Source organism: Grosmannia clavigera (genome assembly GCF_000143105.1).
Source record: "Grosmannia clavigera kw1407 unplaced genomic scaffold GCSC_97, whole genome shotgun sequence".
Lineage (NCBI taxonomy): Eukaryota > Fungi > Ascomycota > Sordariomycetes > Ophiostomatales > Ophiostomataceae > Leptographium > Leptographium clavigerum.
In genome coordinates this window covers 872531-893265 of record NW_014040560.1, presented here as the reverse complement: position 1 = coordinate 893265, position 20735 = coordinate 872531, and the positions used below count along the sequence as shown (strand labels likewise).

At 59.7% G+C, this 20735-nt stretch overlaps 7 protein-coding genes across 7 annotated transcripts; 5 read left to right on the top strand and 2 right to left on the bottom strand.

Moving 5' to 3' along the window:
• Positions 1-798: 798 nt before the first annotated feature.
• On the bottom strand, positions 799-1014 carry CMQ_4723 (uncharacterized protein; the record flags this gene model as incomplete). Its single annotated transcript, XM_014312879.1, has 1 exon — positions 799-1014. One exon carries the CDS (start codon positions 1012-1014, stop codon positions 799-801), a length of 216 nt encoding a protein of 71 aa, XP_014168354.1.
• A 494-nt stretch (positions 1015-1508) lies between these two features.
• CMQ_4800 (uncharacterized protein) lies at positions 1509-2933 on the top strand (the record flags this gene model as incomplete). The annotated part of the gene is made up of 1 exon (XM_014312956.1): positions 1509-2933. The coding sequence occupies one exon, from the start codon at positions 1509-1511 to the stop codon at positions 2931-2933; it is 1425 nt and encodes a 474-aa protein (XP_014168431.1).
• Positions 2934-3484: 551 nt separating this feature from the next.
• CMQ_4877 (glutamyl-tRNA amidotransferase subunit a) lies at positions 3485-7717 on the top strand (the record flags this gene model as incomplete). The annotated part of the gene is made up of 5 exons (XM_014313033.1): positions 3485-3606; positions 3714-3789; positions 3878-4423; positions 4564-5666; positions 5899-7717. 5 exons carry the CDS (start codon positions 3485-3487, stop codon positions 7715-7717), a joined length of 3666 nt encoding a protein of 1221 aa, XP_014168508.1.
• Positions 7718-8036: 319 nt separating this feature from the next.
• Positions 8037-9068, top strand: CMQ_4355 (uncharacterized protein; the record flags this gene model as incomplete). The annotated part of the gene is made up of 1 exon (XM_014312511.1): positions 8037-9068. One exon carries the CDS (start codon positions 8037-8039, stop codon positions 9066-9068), a length of 1032 nt encoding a protein of 343 aa, XP_014167986.1.
• A 128-nt stretch (positions 9069-9196) lies between these two features.
• CMQ_4336 (isoleucyl-tRNA synthetase) lies at positions 9197-12261 on the bottom strand (the record flags this gene model as incomplete). Its single annotated transcript, XM_014312492.1, has 3 exons — positions 9197-9677; positions 9736-12144; positions 12212-12261. 3 exons carry the CDS (start codon positions 12259-12261, stop codon positions 9197-9199), a joined length of 2940 nt encoding a protein of 979 aa, XP_014167967.1.
• A 257-nt stretch (positions 12262-12518) lies between these two features.
• On the top strand, positions 12519-13535 carry CMQ_4433 (uncharacterized protein; the record flags this gene model as incomplete). Its single annotated transcript, XM_014312589.1, has 2 exons — positions 12519-12756; positions 12823-13535. 2 exons carry the CDS (start codon positions 12519-12521, stop codon positions 13533-13535), a joined length of 951 nt encoding a protein of 316 aa, XP_014168064.1.
• A 6041-nt stretch (positions 13536-19576) lies between these two features.
• On the top strand, positions 19577-20369 carry CMQ_4530 (uncharacterized protein; the record flags this gene model as incomplete). The annotated part of the gene is made up of 2 exons (XM_014312686.1): positions 19577-19616; positions 20104-20369. 2 exons carry the CDS (start codon positions 19577-19579, stop codon positions 20367-20369), a joined length of 306 nt encoding a protein of 101 aa, XP_014168161.1.
• Between the last annotated feature and the right edge of the window lie 366 nt (positions 20370-20735).

The following is a 20735-nucleotide window of genomic DNA, read 5'->3' as shown; positions in this document are numbered from 1 at the left end:
TCGTCGCAGCTTTTCGAGCCACAGGGTAGGACGATTTGAAGTGACCATTGCGAGAACTGGTGGAGAAGTCCAGGACGAGAAAGGAGGAGGTGGGAGAAGTAGGTGAGGCGAAGACGGACGAGCGAAAGAGAAAGGGGCAAGAGCAAGGCACGAGAGTCGTGGAGAGGAGGAACCGCTTAATGAAAATCGGCAGGCGCGATGCGGGATGAGTGGAGACCATGGACAGCATCCCTCATTACACACCGCATTTGCTGTTCCGGGGACTGTTACCCGGATTCTGCGCTTTCCGCGCTGGATCCTCGTCTTATTGGCAGCGGCGGTGTCAATCGTGTTCTCGAAGACGTCCTCCCTGGCAGACACCGTGGTCTATGAGCGAACGTTACTCTCTGGTTGGGTCAGGGGCGGAGACGGACTCGTGGCGTAGCCTTTCAATCAACCACGGATCCGCCGGGCACAGGCTGAGCAGAGAAGGCTGGAAGGCGACGCAGCCACGGCTCGGGATTGGCTGGAACGATGCAGTTTGCACTTACTGTGTATAGTGAAGTATTAGTGTGTACACGGCTGTTAGCGGTGGTGTGATGTGCGCCTGCCATTTGCATACGAGTAGTGTGCATAGAAGGTGCTCACCTTCGCTCCTTCTTCATAGAGGGGTCCTTTGTTTTGCTGCTTGATTGATTTTGCACTAAGCCAGTCCCCCGGGAGCCACTGTAACAATGACCAGGGACTCGCGAGTAAGCCTTGTACACCTAGTCCCACCGCTCACTTCTTACTTAATTCTCTCATCTCTCATCTCTCTCCTCAGCGATCCTCGTCATACCGCCTCCGGTTCCGCCTCCTTTCCTTCTCCTTTAAATCGAGGCTGTCGCTCACACCTGAGCTGGAGCTGCTCTTAGCCTCGGCCTCCGTCGTTCCCACTCTTAATTTGCCCCTAAAGAGAATACAACGCAATTCCCAATTCTTCCGGGTCCTGTATGCCTTGCTCGACACAGCCGGCAAAAGCAGCAGCACAGCCATTGTCCAACACTGTACGAACTCTTCGACAAACAATTCGGAGCGCTCTCTCTTGACAACTTGGACCGGCCTCTATCGTGCGAGAAGTACGAGCCAGCGACTCGCCATCACATCGCACTACTGCTTACCTCACGATCTCATCAGATTGCTTTTTTTTACGATAAGCACCCGCTGTGCGGCTCGATCCCATGGTCTCTCTGCGCTGCAGCTACGCTTTCTAGCCTGTGACGTTTCCACCGCTCGTCCATGTCTGCCTTCTCGTTACCGCTCTTCCACTGCAGCCGCCTGTGAGCTGCCGCCGTTAAACGGTTTGCGCTGACCGCACGCGACAAATCTCCTGATCCTGTGGCTCGCTCGGCCCCTTGACCTCGAGCCGTCTTTGTGCCCACTCTTCTGGCCTACATACATATCTGAGCGACTCTGAGCGACTCGAGCGTCCGACCAGAGTCTCAGGGCTCTGGATGTTATGCGTTTGAAGCCACTATTCTTTGCCGGCCATGGAACCAACTCTCCTGCATAACAAACTTACCAAGTCAAAGGGCAAGATGGTAAAGCCCATTCTGAAGAAGCTGTCACACTCGGAGAAGAATTCGCTGGATCTAGACCGGCCTTGGGAAGAGCAGCAGGCTCTGGGGCTAGGCGTATCGGGTTATGATCTTGGCAGCCCCACGCGTTCTGTACGGGACGTGAGCTTCACGATTTCGGAAAAGATCCCAGTGCCCAGCAAGACTCGGTACCAGCACGTGCGGTCCCCTAGCGGCGCGTCGCACGTTTCTGTGGCCAGTACTGCCAGCGGTGGCGGGCCCCGACCCAGCACCTTTGTCCATCCATTCCAGCAGACACCTCGGACGCAGAGTCCGCCCATGGCATTTGCCGGCTCGTTGACGGCTCTAGACAAGAGTCTGGCCCTGAATACCAATGGGATCAGTTCGAGTGGAACCCGCGACTATTCCCCCACAATCACGGAGAATGAAGACGACGACGAGTACCCGCCCAGCTCGCTCCCGAGGAGTCGTCACTTCAACCGGGCGACTTCGGCGTCGCAGCCCAGCGGGCGAACACCCTCGCTGGCTGCCCAGCGGGCAGCGTCGTTCACCGACATTAGTGCGGCCCCACTGCCGAGCGTGATCACGCCTCGCTCTGTGCCAAACGGGCATTCGCGCCGCGGCCATGGCAGCAGCGGGCTGGCCTCGAGTCTTTCGCACTCGGACCTCCACCTCAACTCCACTGGGACAGTTGACTCGCCCACGTCCCTTGGGCCGACGTTGCCGGCATCGCTCACGTCTTTGGCGAATTCTGGGACGAACAGCATAAACACGTCGACGGGCTCCAACACAAGCACGCCCCTTTCTCCTCTTCGCAGCTCGCTCGAGAGTGTCGGGTTCCCTCGTTTACGCTCGCGTTCGGAGCTGTACATTGGTGATCGTTCGGAGCAGATCCGCGAGGCCCGCCGCAAGTTTGAAGAGCGCGAGCGTGCCAAGGCCGAGAAGCACGACCGCGAGATGCTCCGAAAACGCGAGCGGCGGGACCACAAGGAGGCCAAGGAAATCGAGCGGCAGTCTGCAGCGCAGTTCCGCAAGAACAGCGGCGACGGACTGCGGCCGTCACTGTCGCGCAAGACGACACCGACGTTTGGGACGAGCAGTGGCAACGCCCGTGGCAGCAGCGATCAGGGGCACCGACTTGACGGCATCAAGCACGGTCGGGTTCCGCCGGTAGTGCCAGCGAAGCCGCTGGCGTTCAAGAGCAGCAACTATGACAACATGATGGGAGGCACGACGCCCAGCTTCGGACCAACTGTAGAGGGCGTCGCATTTAAGAACACCCGGCGCAGCAACACGGCCAAGCGCAGGACGCAGGGGTACTGGCACGAGTTTATACTGTGGCTTCGCACGCGTCTCTTCCGACTTGGACGGAAATAGGGTGACATCCTTGGTGGACAGAGCGGTGACTGAGCCTCGGCACAGCAGAGAAGCTTGCATTCAAGTTCTCTCTTGTCGTCGGCGGGCAGCGCCACGTCCCCTTTCTCCCACATTGACGACGACATGACACTTTTTACGAAAGCATATAGGCGGTTTAAAGCAGTGACAAAGGGTCACGATTTTGCCTGGAGGAAACAGAATACACGAATAGGCGCATACGGCTGGCGTTTATATAGGTTCCGACGGGATGCGGAGGTTTTGGGTTGGCACAACTTGTTCATATTTGATTTGAGATTTTGCTTCGTCTTCAATTCAAGGCAGTAGGCTTATCTGGCAGACATGTGAAGGTCGGCATGTTGTAGATACTGTGCGAGAGTATGATTTGCTGTGGAACAAGAAGCCCCACTAAAGGATTCCTGTAAGTACTCGAACGGAATAAGCTGTTAATCCAGCACGAGTAAGCTCCTTCTCAGCCCATTCCGGTCGGACCTGGCGGATTTATCGTGCACAAACACGATTGACGGAAGAGAGCAAGCGAACGAATTGCAGCGATGGGGACCCGTGAGTTTATGGACTATCCGGCGGCGAAAGAGGCAGCGGAGCTGTCGTACACGTGGCAAGAGGACAAGAACCCGGTTTTGCGCGGATTCCCGCTTGTTGCTGCGTCAGCGCTGTACGTGTAGCCGGAGACAGCGATGGGTGGGCAGACAGGCAGCTTACGAGTACGAGTACGGAGTACTGACATTGCATAAGGGTTACGAATGTGGGCCTCGTCAGCAGATATGTCTGGAGGAACACGGGATTCGACAAGTTGAAGAACATTCCAGGCCTGGGCCAGGAGGTGGCGACGTTGCGGGTGAGTGAGAGTGAGAGTGGGTGTGTGATGCAGACGGAGGGGATGTTTTGCTGGCTTGTGTACGGGAGTACTGATGAGATACGGACAGCCACGGGTGACGCCTCTGGACTTGGGCGAGCGATCGTCGACGGCAGCGGGCAGCATGGTGGCGCCAGATGCGGCGCTGCTGGAGCGGCAGTACATGGGCCATGGGGGGCGATTCTATGCGGCGGCGGACTACGGTGCGCTATACCGGTCGGGGGTGGCGACGCCGACGGACGTGGCTGAGGCGCTGTTGCCGCTGGTCCAACGAGGACAGAAGTCGCCGTACGAAGCCGCCTTTCTGGTCAGCCACGTGGACGAGGTGCGGGCAGCGGCGGCGGCGTCGACGGCGCGCTGGGCGGCCGGTCAGCCGCTGGGTCTGCTCGACGGCGTGCCTTTCTCGGTCAAGTGCGATATCGGCGTGGCCGGCTACGTGAGCACAATCGGCATGGCTACGCACCCGGACGACGAGGCGTTTGGCCGGCGATATCCCTGTCTGCGGACGCCACAGACCAAGACGGCCTGGCCGGTCCGCAAGCTGCTCGAGGCTGGGGCCGTGCTGATCGCACAGAACAACATGCACGAGGTCGGGATGGACACGACAGGATGTAATGTGAGTTGGGGTCTTTTTTTTCTTTTCTTTCCTTCTTTCTTTCTTTCTTTCTTTCTTTATTTCCTATTTTTCTGTCATTTCTTTTCTCTCTTCCCGTTTCTCCCAGTTTCTCTACTCTATTCTCCCTCTCACACCCACAGCCATCCACAGGAACACCGGTCAACTGGTACAACTCGTCGTACTATCCAGGCGGCTCGTCCTCGGGTGCTGGTTCGGCACTGGGCGCCGGGCTGGTGCCGATTGCTCTGGGCACCGACGCCGGCGGCAGCGTGCGGATCCCGCCGGCCTTCAACGGGGTGTACGGGCTCAAGACGACGCACGACCGGGTGACGGTGATGGACTCGAGCATGTGTGTGATGGGGCCAATGGCCGGCAGCGTGGCCGATCTGACGGCAGCCTATCGCGTGATGGCGCAGCCAGACCAGACGGACCCGGTGCAGGGCCATTTTGCGGTGTCGGCGGCTGCCTCGCCAGAGAGCCCGCGCGTGGTGGGCGTGCCGCGAGCCTGGGTGCAGCGGGCAGACGCGGCCATGGTGGCGCACTTGGACCGTCTGGTCGGCTATCTCGCGCGCGAGCACGGCTACACCGTCGTCGACGTGGCGCTGCCGCACCTGGCCGAGGCTCAGGCAGCCCACGGGCTGACGTGTCTGAGCGAGGCGCTCGCGGCAGCACGTGACCGCACGATGCCCGACCCAGACGGCTGGCCGGCACTGCTCAACGCGCCCAACCGGATCCTCCTCTCGACGGCCCAACACGCTTCCGCCATCGACCTGCTCAAGGCCGGCCAGCTCCGCACCGTCCTGATGCGCCACCTCGCCCATCTCTTCGACCAGCATCCCGGCCTCGTCATCGTCACACCCGCTACCCCCATGGCCGGCTGGCCCATCCATCCGGCCGATCTTCATCACGGCGTCTCTGACGGCAATATGTCCCTGCGCGCTATGCGCTACGTCTGGCTCGCCAACACCACTGGCTGCCCATCCGTCTGCTGCCCCATGGGCTACGTCGACCCCGCTCCAGGCCAGGCCCCCGGCCCCGTCCCGGTCGGCATCCTCGCCACCGGCCGCTGGGGCGCCGAGGAACAGCTGCTCGCTTGGGCTGCCCTTGCTGAAAAATACCTCTACGAAGACTATCCTGGTGGCCGTCTGCGGCCAGACAAGTGGGTCGACGTCCTGGAGGTCGCCCGTGAAAAGGCAGAGGCCAAGGCTGAGGCCGAGACCGACGAGGCCGGAAAGCCGGCAGTGTGAAGATGTTTGTTACGGAAACAGTTTGCACAGTATTTTGACAGTGCGTATACTGTACACATGAAAATATCACATGACACCTCGATATGTCTGCGGGGTGATGACGTTGCGTCTCGTAATGCTCCGTACGCGACGTCATGATGCTACAAGATACCTGTTTTAGTGCAGTGGACGGCGGGAATGCGGCTTCATTCTCCATCTCGCGTGCAGATATGCACTAACAGGAGTCAGCATGGCCTACGACTGGGAGGCGTATCGGGGAACATGTTACAACCTATACATTGACGAGCAGCGGTCGCTCGAGGACATCATGGCGCACATGCGCGTGCACCACGGCTTTGCGCCGAGCCGGCGGGCATTCCAGAGCCACTTCCGTCAGTGGAAGTTCCCGTCCAAGCAGGAGGCCGCGCATGAGGATGGCGGGCTAGTGCGGCGTGTGCGCGAGCTGTGGGAGCGGAACCTGACGCAGGGCGAGATGCTGGGCCAGCTGCACCTAGAGGGCTACGACGTGCGGCTGCGCCAGCTGATGCGTCTGCGTGCACGGCACCACCTGTTGTTGCGAGAGCCGGGCGGCGGGAGGGCGGAGCCGGTGACAGCAGGCGAGGAGGAGGAGGTGGAGATGGAGATGGAGATGAACTTGAATGAGATGGACAAGGCGAAGGAGATTGAGGTGGACTTGGACGACATCCAGCAGCAGCAGCAGCAGCAGCAGCGACAGGCGGAGTCGACAGAGAGGCTAGAGATGCGCAAGCGACGACGGAGGACGCGAACGTATGCCGGGTTGCCAGCCGATCCGCCGGGACCGCCTCGTTTTCCGTCTGAGATGCCGGTCTCGCACAGCCGCCTAGTGCTAGGGCTGGCCGAGCGAACGGGCGAGGCCACGCGGCTGTACAACCAAACGCGCGCACAGTTCCAGGCGATCTGTGCCGAGGCCGGCATCGTGCGCAAGACCCAAGCCAGCCCGGCCGTCTGGGAGGCCGTCAAGGAGCGTCTGGTGCGCGAGACGCCACATCTGCGGGCCATGATGGGCGACGAGCGGAACGACAAGCGCCGGCTCGCCCTCGACGTCCTCTGCACCGACATCTGCAAACGGGTCCGGCTGGTCGATCAGCGCATGACCCTGGCAACGGCTCGCAACACGCTCGGCCTGAACCCGCGACAGGCCCGCGACATCCGCTCGTCGCTGTACGACATCCTCCGCGACGATCGCTTCACCAGCAAGCAGCAGGCCGGTCCGGACCATTGGCAGGCCCTGCAGCGACTCTGGCTCGACCGCTGCGCCCACCTGCGCGACCTGCTCGCCCCCGGCACCGACAAGAGTCCGTTGCAGGCCCGACGCGCCAAAGCTGTCGGCGCGCTGGCCCGCGACGTCGTGAAGCGGTGGCAGGACGACCAGCGACGACCCAAGCAGAAGAAGCAGCCGGCCAGGGCAGACAGTGAAAGCGTCCTGGCGAGAAGCACCGCTAGCAGCGATCCGCCCCTGCAGCTCGGCGACGGTCTCTCGTCGCTGATCGTCGATGCTCAGCCGTCGCTTTTTTCTCTGCAGCTACAGTCCCTGCCGTTTGCGCCAGGCCTGCCGCTGCCACTTCCGCTTCCTCTGCCGCTTCCACTCCCACCACTCCTGCTGACCCTGCCGCTGCCGCTGCCTCTGCGCACCCGCTTCGCCCCCTACTTCCGGCTGCACCCACTGTCGACATATCCGGCGCCCAGCCGGTTATGGATCGGCCTGCCCATCGGCAGCGACCCGACCGTGGCCGAGCTGCGGGCCGTCGCCATCGCTGGCCTGCCACACGTCCTCTGCGGCTTCATTCAGGGCGTGCTGCGCGGCGAGGGAGGAGAGAGCGGTGGAGATGGTGATGCTCTGGACGTCAAGCAGACCGACAGCAGCGTCGACGACGACGACGACGACGACGACGACGACGACATGGTCGAAGAGGTGCGCGTGCAGATCGCCACGGACGAACAGCTGCAGGCGTTTTTGCGAAGCCTCGGGCCGGAGGAGTCGCCCGTGTTCGTGGTGCAGCTGCTGTCGACCTGGACGGACATGTGAGTACGAGTAGTTGGTGATTACATAGTCGCAGCAAGAATAGGATTCAATGTGATCAATGAAACCCTCTAGCGCTGATTTCCGTTTGCTGTCTTGGCAAGAACCCCTCAGTGACTCTCGTATTCCTCGCTCGGCCTTTGCTCCTTCCCTCGCACGTTGTTGCCCGTTGGGCGAGCTTGTCATACATCTGCACAGCCGTTCCTTCCCGGCTCTTATTTCTGTAGCACCAGTTCTCACCACACGACCCATTCTACCTTCACCCTGTAAACACAACTATCTGTGCATCATGTGCTTTGGGTCCAAAGACAACGATCCTTCAGCCATGGCATCTCGTCCGGCCGCCGTGCGCGTCAGCAGCGACAAGACGGCCCGGCCGCCGCAGCAGCAGGAGCAGTACGAGCAGTATGCGCCACCGCCGGGTCCGCCTCCAACCTTGGGGACTGCAGGCTCACCAGCCAAGACGGCCAACAACAGCGACGACTACGCGCCACCGCCGGGTCCACCGCCAGGCCAGCACGACTGGCAGTCGGCGGTGCCGGACACGGCGCTCTTCCCGCCACCGCCGGCCGTGTTCGAGACGTGGGAGCGGTCGCCGGCGAACAATGCGAGCGCGGCCGAGAGTGAGGCCGGTGCGGCCTGGTGTCGGGAGCACGAGCTGCAGTTGCCGTCGGCCGCGTCGGCAGACCTGACAGCGGACCCGTGGGCACGTCAAGTGGTGGCCGCCCACGACACGGGGCTGATCCGACCGCCCGGCTTCTGCGGCTCGCTGCAGCGATTGCGGCCAGGCGTCTGGGCCGTGCAGACAACCCGCGCAGCTGCTGACACCTGTCTGCTGGGCTACCCGGCACTGTACGCGCCGAGCCTGCACAGCCCGCTACTGAGCTCGACGGGACAGACGGCCTACTACGAGGTCTTTGTCCGGCCCGACAGCCGCGACGACGAGATCGGCCTCGCGCTCGGCATGGCCGCCCTGCCCTATCCGGCTTTCCGACTGCCTGGCTGGCACCGCGGCAGCCTGGCCGTGCACGGCGACGATGGCCATCGCTACGTCGTCGACGATCTCGGCGGCCGCTCCTTTACACGGCCCTTCCGCCGCGGCGACACCTACGGTCTCGGCATGCGCTTCGTGCCCGCTACCACCACCACCGGCCGCTCCATCGACGTCGAGGTCTTCTTCACCCGCAACGGCACCATCGACGGCCGCTGGGACCTGCACGAGGAGGTCGACGCCAACTGCGCCGCTGACCTCACCGGCCTCGAGGGCTTCCACAACATCAGCGCTGCCATCGGCACGTTTGACGCCGTCAGCTTCGAGGTCCGCTTCGACCCGGCCCTGTGGGCATACAAGGGCTGATGGAGCAGCAGCACAACGAGAAGAGAGTCTGCTGGGAGTCGGGCTGTTTATTGTTCTTTCGAGAGAGTATCGCTAGGATATCGCTCTATTTTTTTTTGTTCGTACGTCAATGCGCACTTGTGCTTATCTTACATGCATGTTGCCTGGTGATTGACCACGTCGGCACAGCGTCCACACAGCTGGTCCTCCTCCTCGGCCACATAGCGCCAACAACGTGGACACTTGGCCTGCCGTGGTGGCAGCACCCAGGCGGTGCAGTTGTCGCCGGCGACCTCGAATGGCGCTGCATAGCGCCAGGCCACCGAGTCGTGGTCAGGTACGGCCGCATTGACGGCCACAGACGAGACGACAAACATGGCATCGAGCTCGGCTCCGAGTTCGTTTAGTAGTTCGGCCGCCGACGAGACGGGCACCTCCAGCACGACGGAGCACTGCAGCGACGAGCCGAGGACCTTGTCTGTGCGGGCACGCTCAGACGCCGCCTTGACAGCCGCGTGAGCCGCCATGACCACGGGTATGGCCTGGCGCAACTGGGCCTCGTCGCCGGGCAGCCGGGCAACATCGATGAGCGGCGCCTTGTACAGCTCTCGCAGAGGATGGAGAGTGGATCTGCTTAGTCAGCATTTCAATGCAGCATCCCTTTCCCTGTCACGCTTCTGTCACTCACTCTGTCAGCCAGGCCGGCGCGTGGTCCCAGGCTTCCTCGACCAGCATGGGCACGACCGGAGCCAGCATGCGCATCAGGCCGAGGAAGATGGGCTCGAGCACGCCGCCGCCATCGGCGCAGTACAGCCGGTCCTTGGCGGCCTCGAGGTAAAAGGCCGACAGGTCGTTGGCCAGCCAGCGGTTGATGCCGGCCATGCCCTTGTAGAACTCGAAGCGGGCAAAAGCAGCGGCCACATCGGCCATGGCGTCGCGCAGCTGCAGCACGGCCATATGGTCCAGAGTGGTCAGCGGGGCGATGCGGGCCGACTCGTGCATGGAGCCGAGCAGCATCTTGATCATGGTGCGGTAGCGCGTCAAGGTCGTGTGGACGGCCTGCAGCACGGCCTGACTCAGGACCACGTCACCGGTGTAGTCGCTGGTGGCGACCCAGAGCCGGAGCGCGTCGGGGCCGAGGGCATCATATACAGGCGCTCCAGGCGCTCCAGTCGTCTCCGTCTTTTCCGTCTTTTTGGACCGGCCCTTGCGCGGCTTCAGCGGCGGCAGCAGCGTGCCGTCCATGACCTCGGCCGGCAGCACAATGTTCCCCAGCGACTTGGACATCTTCTTGCCGTCGCCATCGAGAAGGAAGCCGTGGGTGACGAGCGTCTTGAAAGGGGCCAGCGACTGATCGTCGGGCTGGAGATCGGAATCGCCGAGAGCAGCCACACGCGTTAGCAGGCTGGACTGGAACCAGCCGCGATGCTGGTCGGTGCCCTCGAGGTAGACGTCGGCCTGGGCGCCGTCGTTGGCCTGGGTCCAGCTGCTGCCACTGTCGAACCAGACGTCCATGGTGTCAGTGCTGCGACGATATGTTACGCCCGAATGCAGCAGCTCGGCCGGGATCCAAGCCGGCTCGTCCGCCGGGTCAGACCACCAGGCATCGGTGCCACGCTTGCGCACGACGTCGACAATGTGCTCGACGGTGGCCTCGGTCAGCACGACGCTGCCATCGTCGCCGAGCAGCGCCGGGATGGGCACACCCCAGGCACGCTGGCGCGAGATGCACCATTCGCTGCGGCCCTGCACGAAACTCTCGAGCCGGCTGCGGCCAGCCTCAGGCACAAATTGCACCGTCTGCAGGCTGGCCACGGCGGCGGCCTTGATCTCGGCCACGTCGGCGAACCACTGTGCCGTCGCCCGCACGATAATCGGCTTCTTCGTCCGCCAGTCGTACGGGTACTTGTGCTGGTACCGGTGCGTTGCCAGCACGGCTGAGCCCAGCAGCGCCAGCACGGCCGTGCCGCCCTCGCCCTGCACTGAGAGGCCGGTCAGTCGGGCGGGTTCATCTGGAAAGGCGGCATCCGTGAACCGGCCCTCGCCGTCAACCGGCGCCGGCACCGGCAGCCCGTGGCTCATGCCGACTTCGTAGTCCTCAAAGCCGTGACCAGGTGCAATGTGCACCAGCCCCGAGCCCGAGCCAGCCGTGACGAAGCTGGCGTGGATGATGGGCTGGGGCTGGGCGCTGCGACCGCGCAGACTATTGACGTACTGCAGCCCGAGCAGGTCGGAGCCGGGAATGGCGCGCGCGACGACGTCTGACAGCATGTCCGGCTCGCGGCAGCACATGCTGCTGAACGTCTCGAGACAGGCCTCGGCCACGAGCAGGTATTCGGGGGCATCGGAGCTGTCGGTCCGGATCCGGACGACGGCATAGTCCAGGTCGCGGTGCACGGCAATAGCCTCATTCGCCGGCAGGGTCCAGGGTGTGGTGGTCCAGATGACAGCAGAGAGAGGACCAGGACGGAGGCCGGCCAGGCAGTCGAGGCGGCCGACACCGCCGACAATGGGAAACTGAACAAACGCGGCCGTCGAGAGGTGGCGGTCGCTGTACTCGAGCTCGGCCTCGGCCAGGGCGGTGCGCGACGATGGCGACCAGTAGACGGGCTTGTAGCGACGGTAGATGAGGCCCTTGTGGACGAGCTGCTGAAAGAGGCGCAGCTGGCGGACTTCGTAGGCTGCGTCCATGGTGCGCCAGCGGCCGTCCCAGTCGGCCATGACGCCGAAGCGGCGAAACTCGCGCATCTGCTCGAGCACGGTGCGGGCAGCGAGGTCGCGAGCAGCCTTGCGGATGGCCACGGGTGAGGGTGAGGCCGGAAACGCCGCCAGCGCCTTGAGCTCAATCGGCAGGCCGTGGCAGTCCCAGCCGGGCACGTAGCGCACGCGGCGGCCCTGTTGCAGCTGCACGCGCAGGCTCATGTCCTTGAGGATCTTGTTGAGAGCATGGCCGACATGCAGAGTCCCGTTGGCATACGGCGGTCCGTCGTGCACGACAAACGGCCGGTGCGCTGGCCGATGGGCCTCCTGCCACCGGTATAGATCATCCGCACTGCGCTGGAGGTACACCGGTCTGCGTTCCGGCAGCGGCCGCGGTCTGGTCACGACGATCAGACGAGAGTCGAGCAAGGATAAGACATGCGATGCACTTCTGGGACACGTACGGAAAGGTGGATCGGGGCAGCCTCAACGTCGATGCCCATGACTTTGACATGGTCCCTGCAGACGCATAATGTGCAGCGCAACGAGTCCGATGGCGAAGGTGGACAAGCTGGTGCTGTCGAGAAGGACGTTCTTGTCGTCTAAGATGCACTCTTTGTGAGTTCTCGAATTTTTCCGTCCCAGTCTTTCCCGTTACCCCATACTGTGGACCCACTTTAATTTACTCATCACGTCTGCCATGTCATATTCGATCTTGGATCGGCCAGAGAACGAGAGGGCGAGGGCACTACGCCTATGACCACAGCCAGCATGGCCCCCCTGCGCCGTTACCTCCGCATCACCAAGTACTCCGTGCTCGAGTGTCGCATCTACCTCGACAACCCCGCCCTGGCCCAGTCGTGGCTGCTGCACCCGCGCGATCCCGTGCTGCCGCGCGTCCTCGAGAGCATCCGTCCGCTGGTGCTGCCGAAGCTGGTCGAGGAGCGCGAGCGTGCCCGCAAGAAGGGCGCCAAGAACAAGGGTGTCATCAAGGATGTCCTTGTCGAAGGTGGGCTGCGGTGGCGTGCGGTGTGGTGCGCTGGACGCAATACACGATGCTGACTGCCTTGGACAGACGACTTTGAGGTGTCCCTGTTCCTGACCGAGACCGAGACCCGACACTCGCTGCTGCGAAAGCACCGCAAGGCCCGCGACAAGACCCAGACCCGGCTGGTGTCCAATTCGACCAGGCTGACGGGCGCCTCGCTGGACACGCCCGTCGACGTGGACGCGGTCCCGCCTACGCTGCTGCGTCAGGACAGCGACGACGAGGCACCGGCTGCTGTCCTGCAGAACATCCCTGCGATTGCTGCCGTGCCGGCCGGCAGCGAGGACGGCGAGGTGGCGGGCACACGTCGCAGCAAGCGCCAACGGCAGGTTGCGGTGCAGGTGGACGACAGCGAGGACGAGGGCGATGACGATGACGACGACGACGACGGCAAATCCGACCATTCCGACCATTCCGGCACGGATAGGCCTCCGGCCAAGCGATCGCGAGCCAAGACGACCGAAAACGGCCCCGACAGCAAAAAAGAAAAACTCGCCATGGACGTCCTCTACGAGGGCTTTGCCATCTACGGACGCGTGCTCTGCCTCGTGATCAAGAAGCGCACGCCCGCGGCCATCAGCATCAACAACAAGAACACCACAGCCAAGACAAAGAGCCGCAGCACCGGCCCGACGGGTGCCAGCACCGCTGCAGCACGGCCGGCCGGCCTCGCTGCCATGGAGAATTGGATTGCGTCGACGCAGGCGGTGCCGGAAGCGATGGAGGCCGACGTGCCGTGAACAAGGACGGTCGATGCCAGTCAGACGATGCCCTGTCACGGTCACGCCGCCCTCGCCCACGTCCAGGCAGAAGCCGGTCGAACAGCCGAGCAGCAGCAGATCACCACAACCACACAATACCACCTAGCATTGAGCCACACGTTCGTGGCCAGGCCATCAGACCATGACTACCCTGCCGAGCCTCCGGAAGAGGGCGTGCACGCTCGATCTGGTCGCAGCACTTTCCGAGCACATTTACGGGGCCTTGGGGCGAGTCACATCGTCGCCACCGCGACGGAAATGCCGCTGTTTCACAGCCAAAAGTAAGATGCTACATTGTATCGGCGCATAATACGACATTGTATCTGACCAGCAGCATGTGATGCGCAGGTGGAGTGCAAATGGCCGTATTCTATACTCGTACTCCGTAGTATGCCGAGGCAGGGTGTATGATAATGCACTACGTATATGTAAGGTGAGCGCACGAACGCGCACGACTGCTTGTACGAGTACTGCTATGGACATGCATACATGGCTGTGAACAAGGCCGAAAATCCAGTAAAAAAAAATCATGCTCCAGTTTCATTTCCGTAGTAGCTTTGAAACCGGCTACTATGTAGAACACGCCTTTGATTTCCCCACGGAAGCACACCGCCTTGCCCGACGTTCTCTCGATTCGCCACCTCTTATGCTGACGTTGACCGGCCGTCCGACAGATGGCAGGTCGTGTCTGATAACCAGAAAGATCGGACCGGGATCATGTTTGATTGCCAGGCTGCCTGGCAAGTCATCCACAATAATACAGGTTATGCCCACTGACGGGACCGCACTCGTATCTTACTCGTGATTATGAGGGGAATCTCATGCCCTTGGAAACCGATGGGAGCGGAGAATGGAAGGAACAAATCGTCCGTTTCGCGATGTGTCCGTTTGCCGTCTGCCGAATCTAGAGAATAATCTTGAGCCCCTGTCGAGGACCCACTCAGGGGAAAACTGCAATCTCCCACCAGAAACGTACCCTGTTTTCCACGTGGGAAGACACGGGTCCCTTGCAGGCAATTTTCTTCCTCTCTGGGGACCTGCTTGTGGACTGGTTTTTTTTAGTAGTTTTTTCGCCTCTCTACGAGACATGCTCGCAACTCGCCCTCCATTCTGCTTTAGTCTCATGTCTGCCCCTTTTTCGAGCGGGGTGGGGCGCTGCCGATGTCTGGACAGTCGATACGAGGACAGATTGCCCTCCAGCTTCCAACCGCCTTCTTTTCTTCTTCGGGCTGTAACAGTCGTGGTGGCGTAAGTGGGAGGACCAAGACAAAGCCCAGGTCCTGTCCTGTCCATTACGACGTATGTCGGACTTGTCCGAGAGCACGCGCGTGGCTTTCAGCATGACGGGCTGGTCTCTTGGCGTCGGTCGGGGTGCGCAGCTGAGAAAGACGCGCGCGCTTCGGAAAACCGGGCGGAGAACCAGGACATATTGTGTCACTACAATGCAATTTGGCAGTCATAGATGCCGGTTGTGCAGGCCAACATGTTTCCCGGCTGCCTCCTCTGTTTCCTCGGCAGTTGGCTCTTTCTTCCCTTCCTGACAGATGGTGGCCACTGCTCACGTCGAGGGACACCGACAGAGAGGATAGGGGCGTGTGGGGTTAGCGATGATAATGCTTGGCCATGAACAAAACCTGCACAGGCCAACAGCCAACAGAACGACCGGAGCGCCTCGAGCAGGGTTCGCAAGCCACTCTGAGCACAACTGAGCGCGAGGCATGATAACGGCTTACTAGGCCAACGGCTTTTGGGCGGCCTGGAACGGCTGTGACGATTGTGACGGTTGTGACGGCTGTGACGGCTGAACTGGAAATGGCCTTGGGCTTGCCATTCCCTCGATCCTCGCAGCCAGGTGGAATGACTTCGCCCGATCAGGCAGGCTGCCCATTCAGCTGGACAAGGGACAGACGGGTCACGCAGTTTTTCCCTCTATTTTCTTTTACTACTATGACGGCGTCCGTCGCAATACGACGTATCTTACGACGTATGTAAGCCTCCACGTGGATGAGGTAAGATACGAAGTAGGGTGATCGACAGGTCGGCGTCCTGGTTCCTCCCTTGCGTTGCCGCTACATTCTCGTAGTAGCATGAAGAAAACGAGGCATAGCGGGCAGGAACAAAGAAACGAAGGAAGGGGGCCGTCCGTTCAAGCTGAAAAGGGAAGAGGAAGCGAGAAAAAAAAGAGGCCTCGCCGAAAGCAGAAATGCGCCCGTGTGGGAAACGGCTGCTGATTGGTCAGCAACTTCTCAACCGCCAACAGCCGCCATAAGACATATCAGCACACAAGCACAAACGGAGGCCGCATTTCGGCTCCGTTTGCGAACAGGGAGGACAGGGAGGAATCTTATCTCACGAGCTGCCTTCCTGTTCTGGTGCATTTGCGCAGCATAACCCTGCGATCAAAGGGGAAAGGCGCCGGCGTATGGGCGCCTCAGCTCAACTTCAAATTCAGCGCCTTAGCCGCCTGATCCTCTTCCGATGCGGTCACGAAAAGAGGGCGCAAAGACGCGAGCACGGAGCAAGGGCAGCCACAAGAATAAGCTAGTGCCCGTACAGAAGCCGACGATGCGAGATTGCTTATTACGCGTAGTCCTACGGACAACGGAGTACATACGACGTACTCGTAGTGCTCGTACTCGTACAGTGGTGCACATACGACGCAATGCCCTCGCAAAACCAGCCACCATAAGGATCTCACGATAAGCCCCAGGACGACGAGAGAACTTGCCGCCGTGCTGGGCAGCAAGACCGCAATCCGGCGTCGGCTCTTTTGCCCCGAAAAGGCATGCGCCATAGCACACTGCCTCTGCAAGTCAGAAGCAGCAGCCAGATCAGGCAGACGGCCAGGCAATCAACGGTGGTCTTACATGCAGGTCATATCTGCGTGTTTCACACGTGCTAATCAGTTCTTGCTGCAGGATGCCGAGAGCCACTCTCGATCTCCCCCCCCAATACATTACCGAAGTAGATTCAAGACACAATGTGAATGTTACCAGAATTACATCATCTCACCGGCACATACTATTCGCATACAGAGTACTCGTACTCGTACAGACAACCTCACACCAAATACGACACTGCTTGTGCTGGTTCTCGCGAGATCGGCTGCTGACGCCTCGTGCCACTGCCACCCACTGCCGCCTCTTCCTTTCCTTCTGTCTTTTTCACCCATCCCACACCCCCCCCCCCCTTCCCCTTCTCGTACCCCACTGCGATGCATACGGTGTGCACAGCCTTGCTATACGTACTCGTACATACATAGTAGCACAGCAGAACGAACACCACGAGCAAGATACTTCTGTGCCGCCCTAAACGCGCCGCTTATCGTTTGTCGCCCAGACGATGTGGCAGGATCACCGGCCAGCCTCGTTTTTCTCTTGCCTGCATGTCAGATTTGCATACGCATACGCAGTAGGCCGTTTTACGGAGTAAGATACGTTGGTATCGTATATCTTGCCGTTCGTGTGCTCCGAGCCACGGAAGGATTGCGGCTCAGCGTCCGCCTGAGCATGTCGCCATTAGTAAAGGCGCCGGTGATGTCAGAGGTCATGAGGCAGAACACATCGCAGTACCCCATACGAGTGAGCAGGTCGTAAGCGCTTGGCCTTCGCCAAGGAGCCGTTTGGCCGTTTAGCTCCTTCGTATTATCGTATCTTGCATACATGGTATGCTGCACTCTGTATTATCGCTCCTACGACGTGGGCTTTCCGGAAAACTCTTTTCTATCTCACCTATCTCTAATACATGGTTCTTACTCCGTACTTCTCGTTTATTTTCGTTCGGCGGTCGGCCATGACTCACCACCTAGTTCTCTGACCGATACGGTGAGCAGAATGGGCGCCAAACAGGCCAGACGATGTTACATTGGGCGCATCCGTTTGGCGCTGGGATGTGCGCCCGTCCAGATGCACAATAGCGTAGGATCAGCACAAATCAAAAAGCACTACTCCGTATGTATACGTATCCCAATTTTATAAAAGCGCATGGCCAAAGTTTTCTTTGGGCCCAAACGAGCGCATCACACATGGCTAGCGCTGCTGAACCCTACCCGTGGATCCTTTGAGCTACTGGGGCACGACGTTTATTAGCCGTAAAATGGTTATGCGGTCACCGGGCCATGTCGTTGTCGACAAAGACAAAACTTGGCTCGCGTCCCACGGATCCTGGCAGATGTTGGCCATCCAATCCGGTTTCAGGACCGCGATCGGCCGGAGGAAAAGAAGTCGGAGGGGAACTTGATGATCCATACCTACTATGTACATAGTAGGTAGCACCAGCAGGCTCTCCGGAACCATCGGTGTGTGCATTATTTACATAGTACGAGCACGCTCTCGTACGAGGGCTCGCTGTGCTTGCAGTGTTTGTCGGGTTCGCTTCGCTTCCGCCTGCCCAAAGGCTGCGTTGCCTGCCAATCCTCCCCGCTCGGTGGAAGAAGAAAAACAAGACAAACAGAAAGGTCTGAAACCACAGGCCACTTTGTGGCACCCAGCCCCGCTTCGGTCTGTCCCCTCGATGATGTGATGTCTCTGCTCCTGATGCGAAATGCGCAGAGCCGTGCTCACATTCTTTTTCGTCTTCTTTTTTTTTCCATCCGTTTTCTTCAGTGCGCACCCTAAAGTGGACACTCCCACTGGGCTGGTTCTCTAGGCCCTTTGGGCCCTAGCGCGTCCGCTCTGTCCGTAAAGTTCTACTTACTATTTTACGTCCCGCTGGCTCCAGATATCCTACTTTAAAAAATCTGGCTGCTGTACGACGTAAGATACGGAGTACTCGTACTTCCAGGGAGCCCAGGGAGCCCGGGTCAGCCCTGGGCAATTTAGTATTGCCAGTTTGCCAGTTCATTTCGCCCAGGCGATGCCGATGGTGATCGATGGCAGTGGAGGATTCAGCTGATGATCGCGACAGGGCGGAGCAGCAGCATCAGAGTCAGCAATGCTGTGGCATTACTGACAGACAGACAAACAATTTGATCGTACGGTTAGGGATGGGACATTCCGTGCAGCAAGCTCGAAACCCCCCTTCGTTCCCCGTTCTCTTTTTTCTTATTCACCGCATTTCTGCAACCTGCTGCTTGGACAAGCGAAGAGGCGAAAGGGCAGGAAAAAGGTTGGGTCTCATTTACAACAAGGCCCACCGGCAACCTCTCTTCCGCGCTAGAAGTCCTGCAGAAGGCTCTAAGAAGAAATTTCTTGCCAGGGAAAATTGCCAGTGGGGCGCCTGGACGTCAGCATGGACCTGTGGACCTTGTCGCATCACCGCTTACGGGAACTGCAAGTTACAGTTGTCGTAGGTCTTGTTCCAGGGGCCACCTTTTGGCGGCGCTAGCCGGACAATCCTGCTACAAGGCGGCGCGATCAGGCTCGCGCCCAGGTCCGATACCCCTGGAAGCGCTGGTAATATGCTTTGTGGCCCCCCCTGATCAAAGGGATGATTGCCCGTCGGAAATTAGGGCTATAATTACATTCAGACCCTGCATACAGGATCTACTTTTATTCCCGTCTCATTTTAACACAATCAAAGGACTATGCAATGCTAATGCTGCCGAGATTGTCGTATAAAAATACACAAATCCGAAGCCACGGCGGTGAAGACGGACAAAAGGCCGTGGCATTTCGTCAGCCGGCCGTTTTGTTACAGAAGTGGCAGAAACGGCAGACGACGGGGACAACGGGGACGACGCAGACGATGCGGAACACGCAGTGTGTGCCAACAGCTTACATAGTATCTTATGATTGCCAACGCACACGCAAGAGAGGTGGCCGACTCTGCGGCCACGAGGCGGCATTGCGAACGCAGCAGTATCTTACGTCGTAGTCGTATGTACGAATAGTCGTAGGCGTATTATTCATGGTGGGTCTCCGTAAGACACTTACGAGCAGCGGCTCAATATAGAAACTGTCGTGTTTCTTGTTACGAGCGCGAGGAATGAGCGACGGGGTCTGTGTGATTAGTCGTGTCGCAGACAGCGTGCACAAAAAACACGGCCAAAAAGGCGCTCCGTTTTGCAGTGCCAAAACGGAATGCTCTGGCAACTGCGTCATTGGAGACGGAACCGATGCGGTGAGGCCGGAACAACTCGAACAAGCGTCCCCTCCATGGCCCCTGTCCCCTGTTGAGCACCCCCTCCTGCATCTCCACACATCCCTGCCCACGCGAACGCTCCATTTCCTCCTGGCCCCAGGCAGCAGAAGCCATTCCAGGACATGCGCTAACTCGTGTTCACAAGACTGCGACGAAAAGCGCGCTAGCCAACTCCCGTACAGCTGTTCTGCCGTCCAGGTCATCTCGAAACGGCCGATCCTAGCTCCTTGTCTCTTTTTTTGCCTGCTTGCCTGCTTGCCTGCTTGTCTGCCTTCTCTTTCTCACGCACACCCCCCCTCCAAGCAAGCCGAACACTGTCATACCCCGTAATTCGCTTTCTAATTGTCTTTTGCGCCTTGCCCGACCTTTCTCGTCCATATAAGTTTATCCTGCTCGCCCACCCAAATCCCCATCTTCGTTTTTTTTTCTTTTGATTCCCATATCTCGGTCATCTACTCTTCCACAGACTCTTGGTGCTTCATTGCCCTCAACGGAAACTTCAAGCTCACTTCACTACTCACAAACCAACAACTCACCACCGTCCAACTCAAGGCTCCCCCAACCACTTACGGGATCCTGCAGTCAAGTCACACCCAGGTCGACTATCACAACCTCATCACATCAGCCATCATGCAGCAGTCAAACGTCGCAATGCTTGAGCAGCGCCCATCTCACTTCCCGCCCTGCCCGGGCCCGCCGCCAAGTCGTCCGCTGCCGCCTCTGCCGAAATAAGCAGCTTCAGCTTCATGCCAACAGTCTAGCAATCGCGGACGCCATGAACGAACACCACACAACTCACACATTTCTGCTGCCTTCTCGCCTCGGGAAGCAAGGCTTCGGACCATAAGCCTATCTGGAACCCAGACACAACACTTTACGCCACCGTCGACATGGAAGTGGCATGGCATAATGCAGCCGTGCCTCTGGAGAGAAGGGGATGCAAGTCTCGCGCAACCAATGGAATGCGAGGAGAGCAAAAGCCGCGACTCATGCAGTAGTCGGCGCACAGGACGTCCAGACAAACATATACCGTCCCCAGCGGCTGCTGCTGCTGCATATGCTTCCGCGCAACATTTTGCCTACTGCCCTATCCGGTTC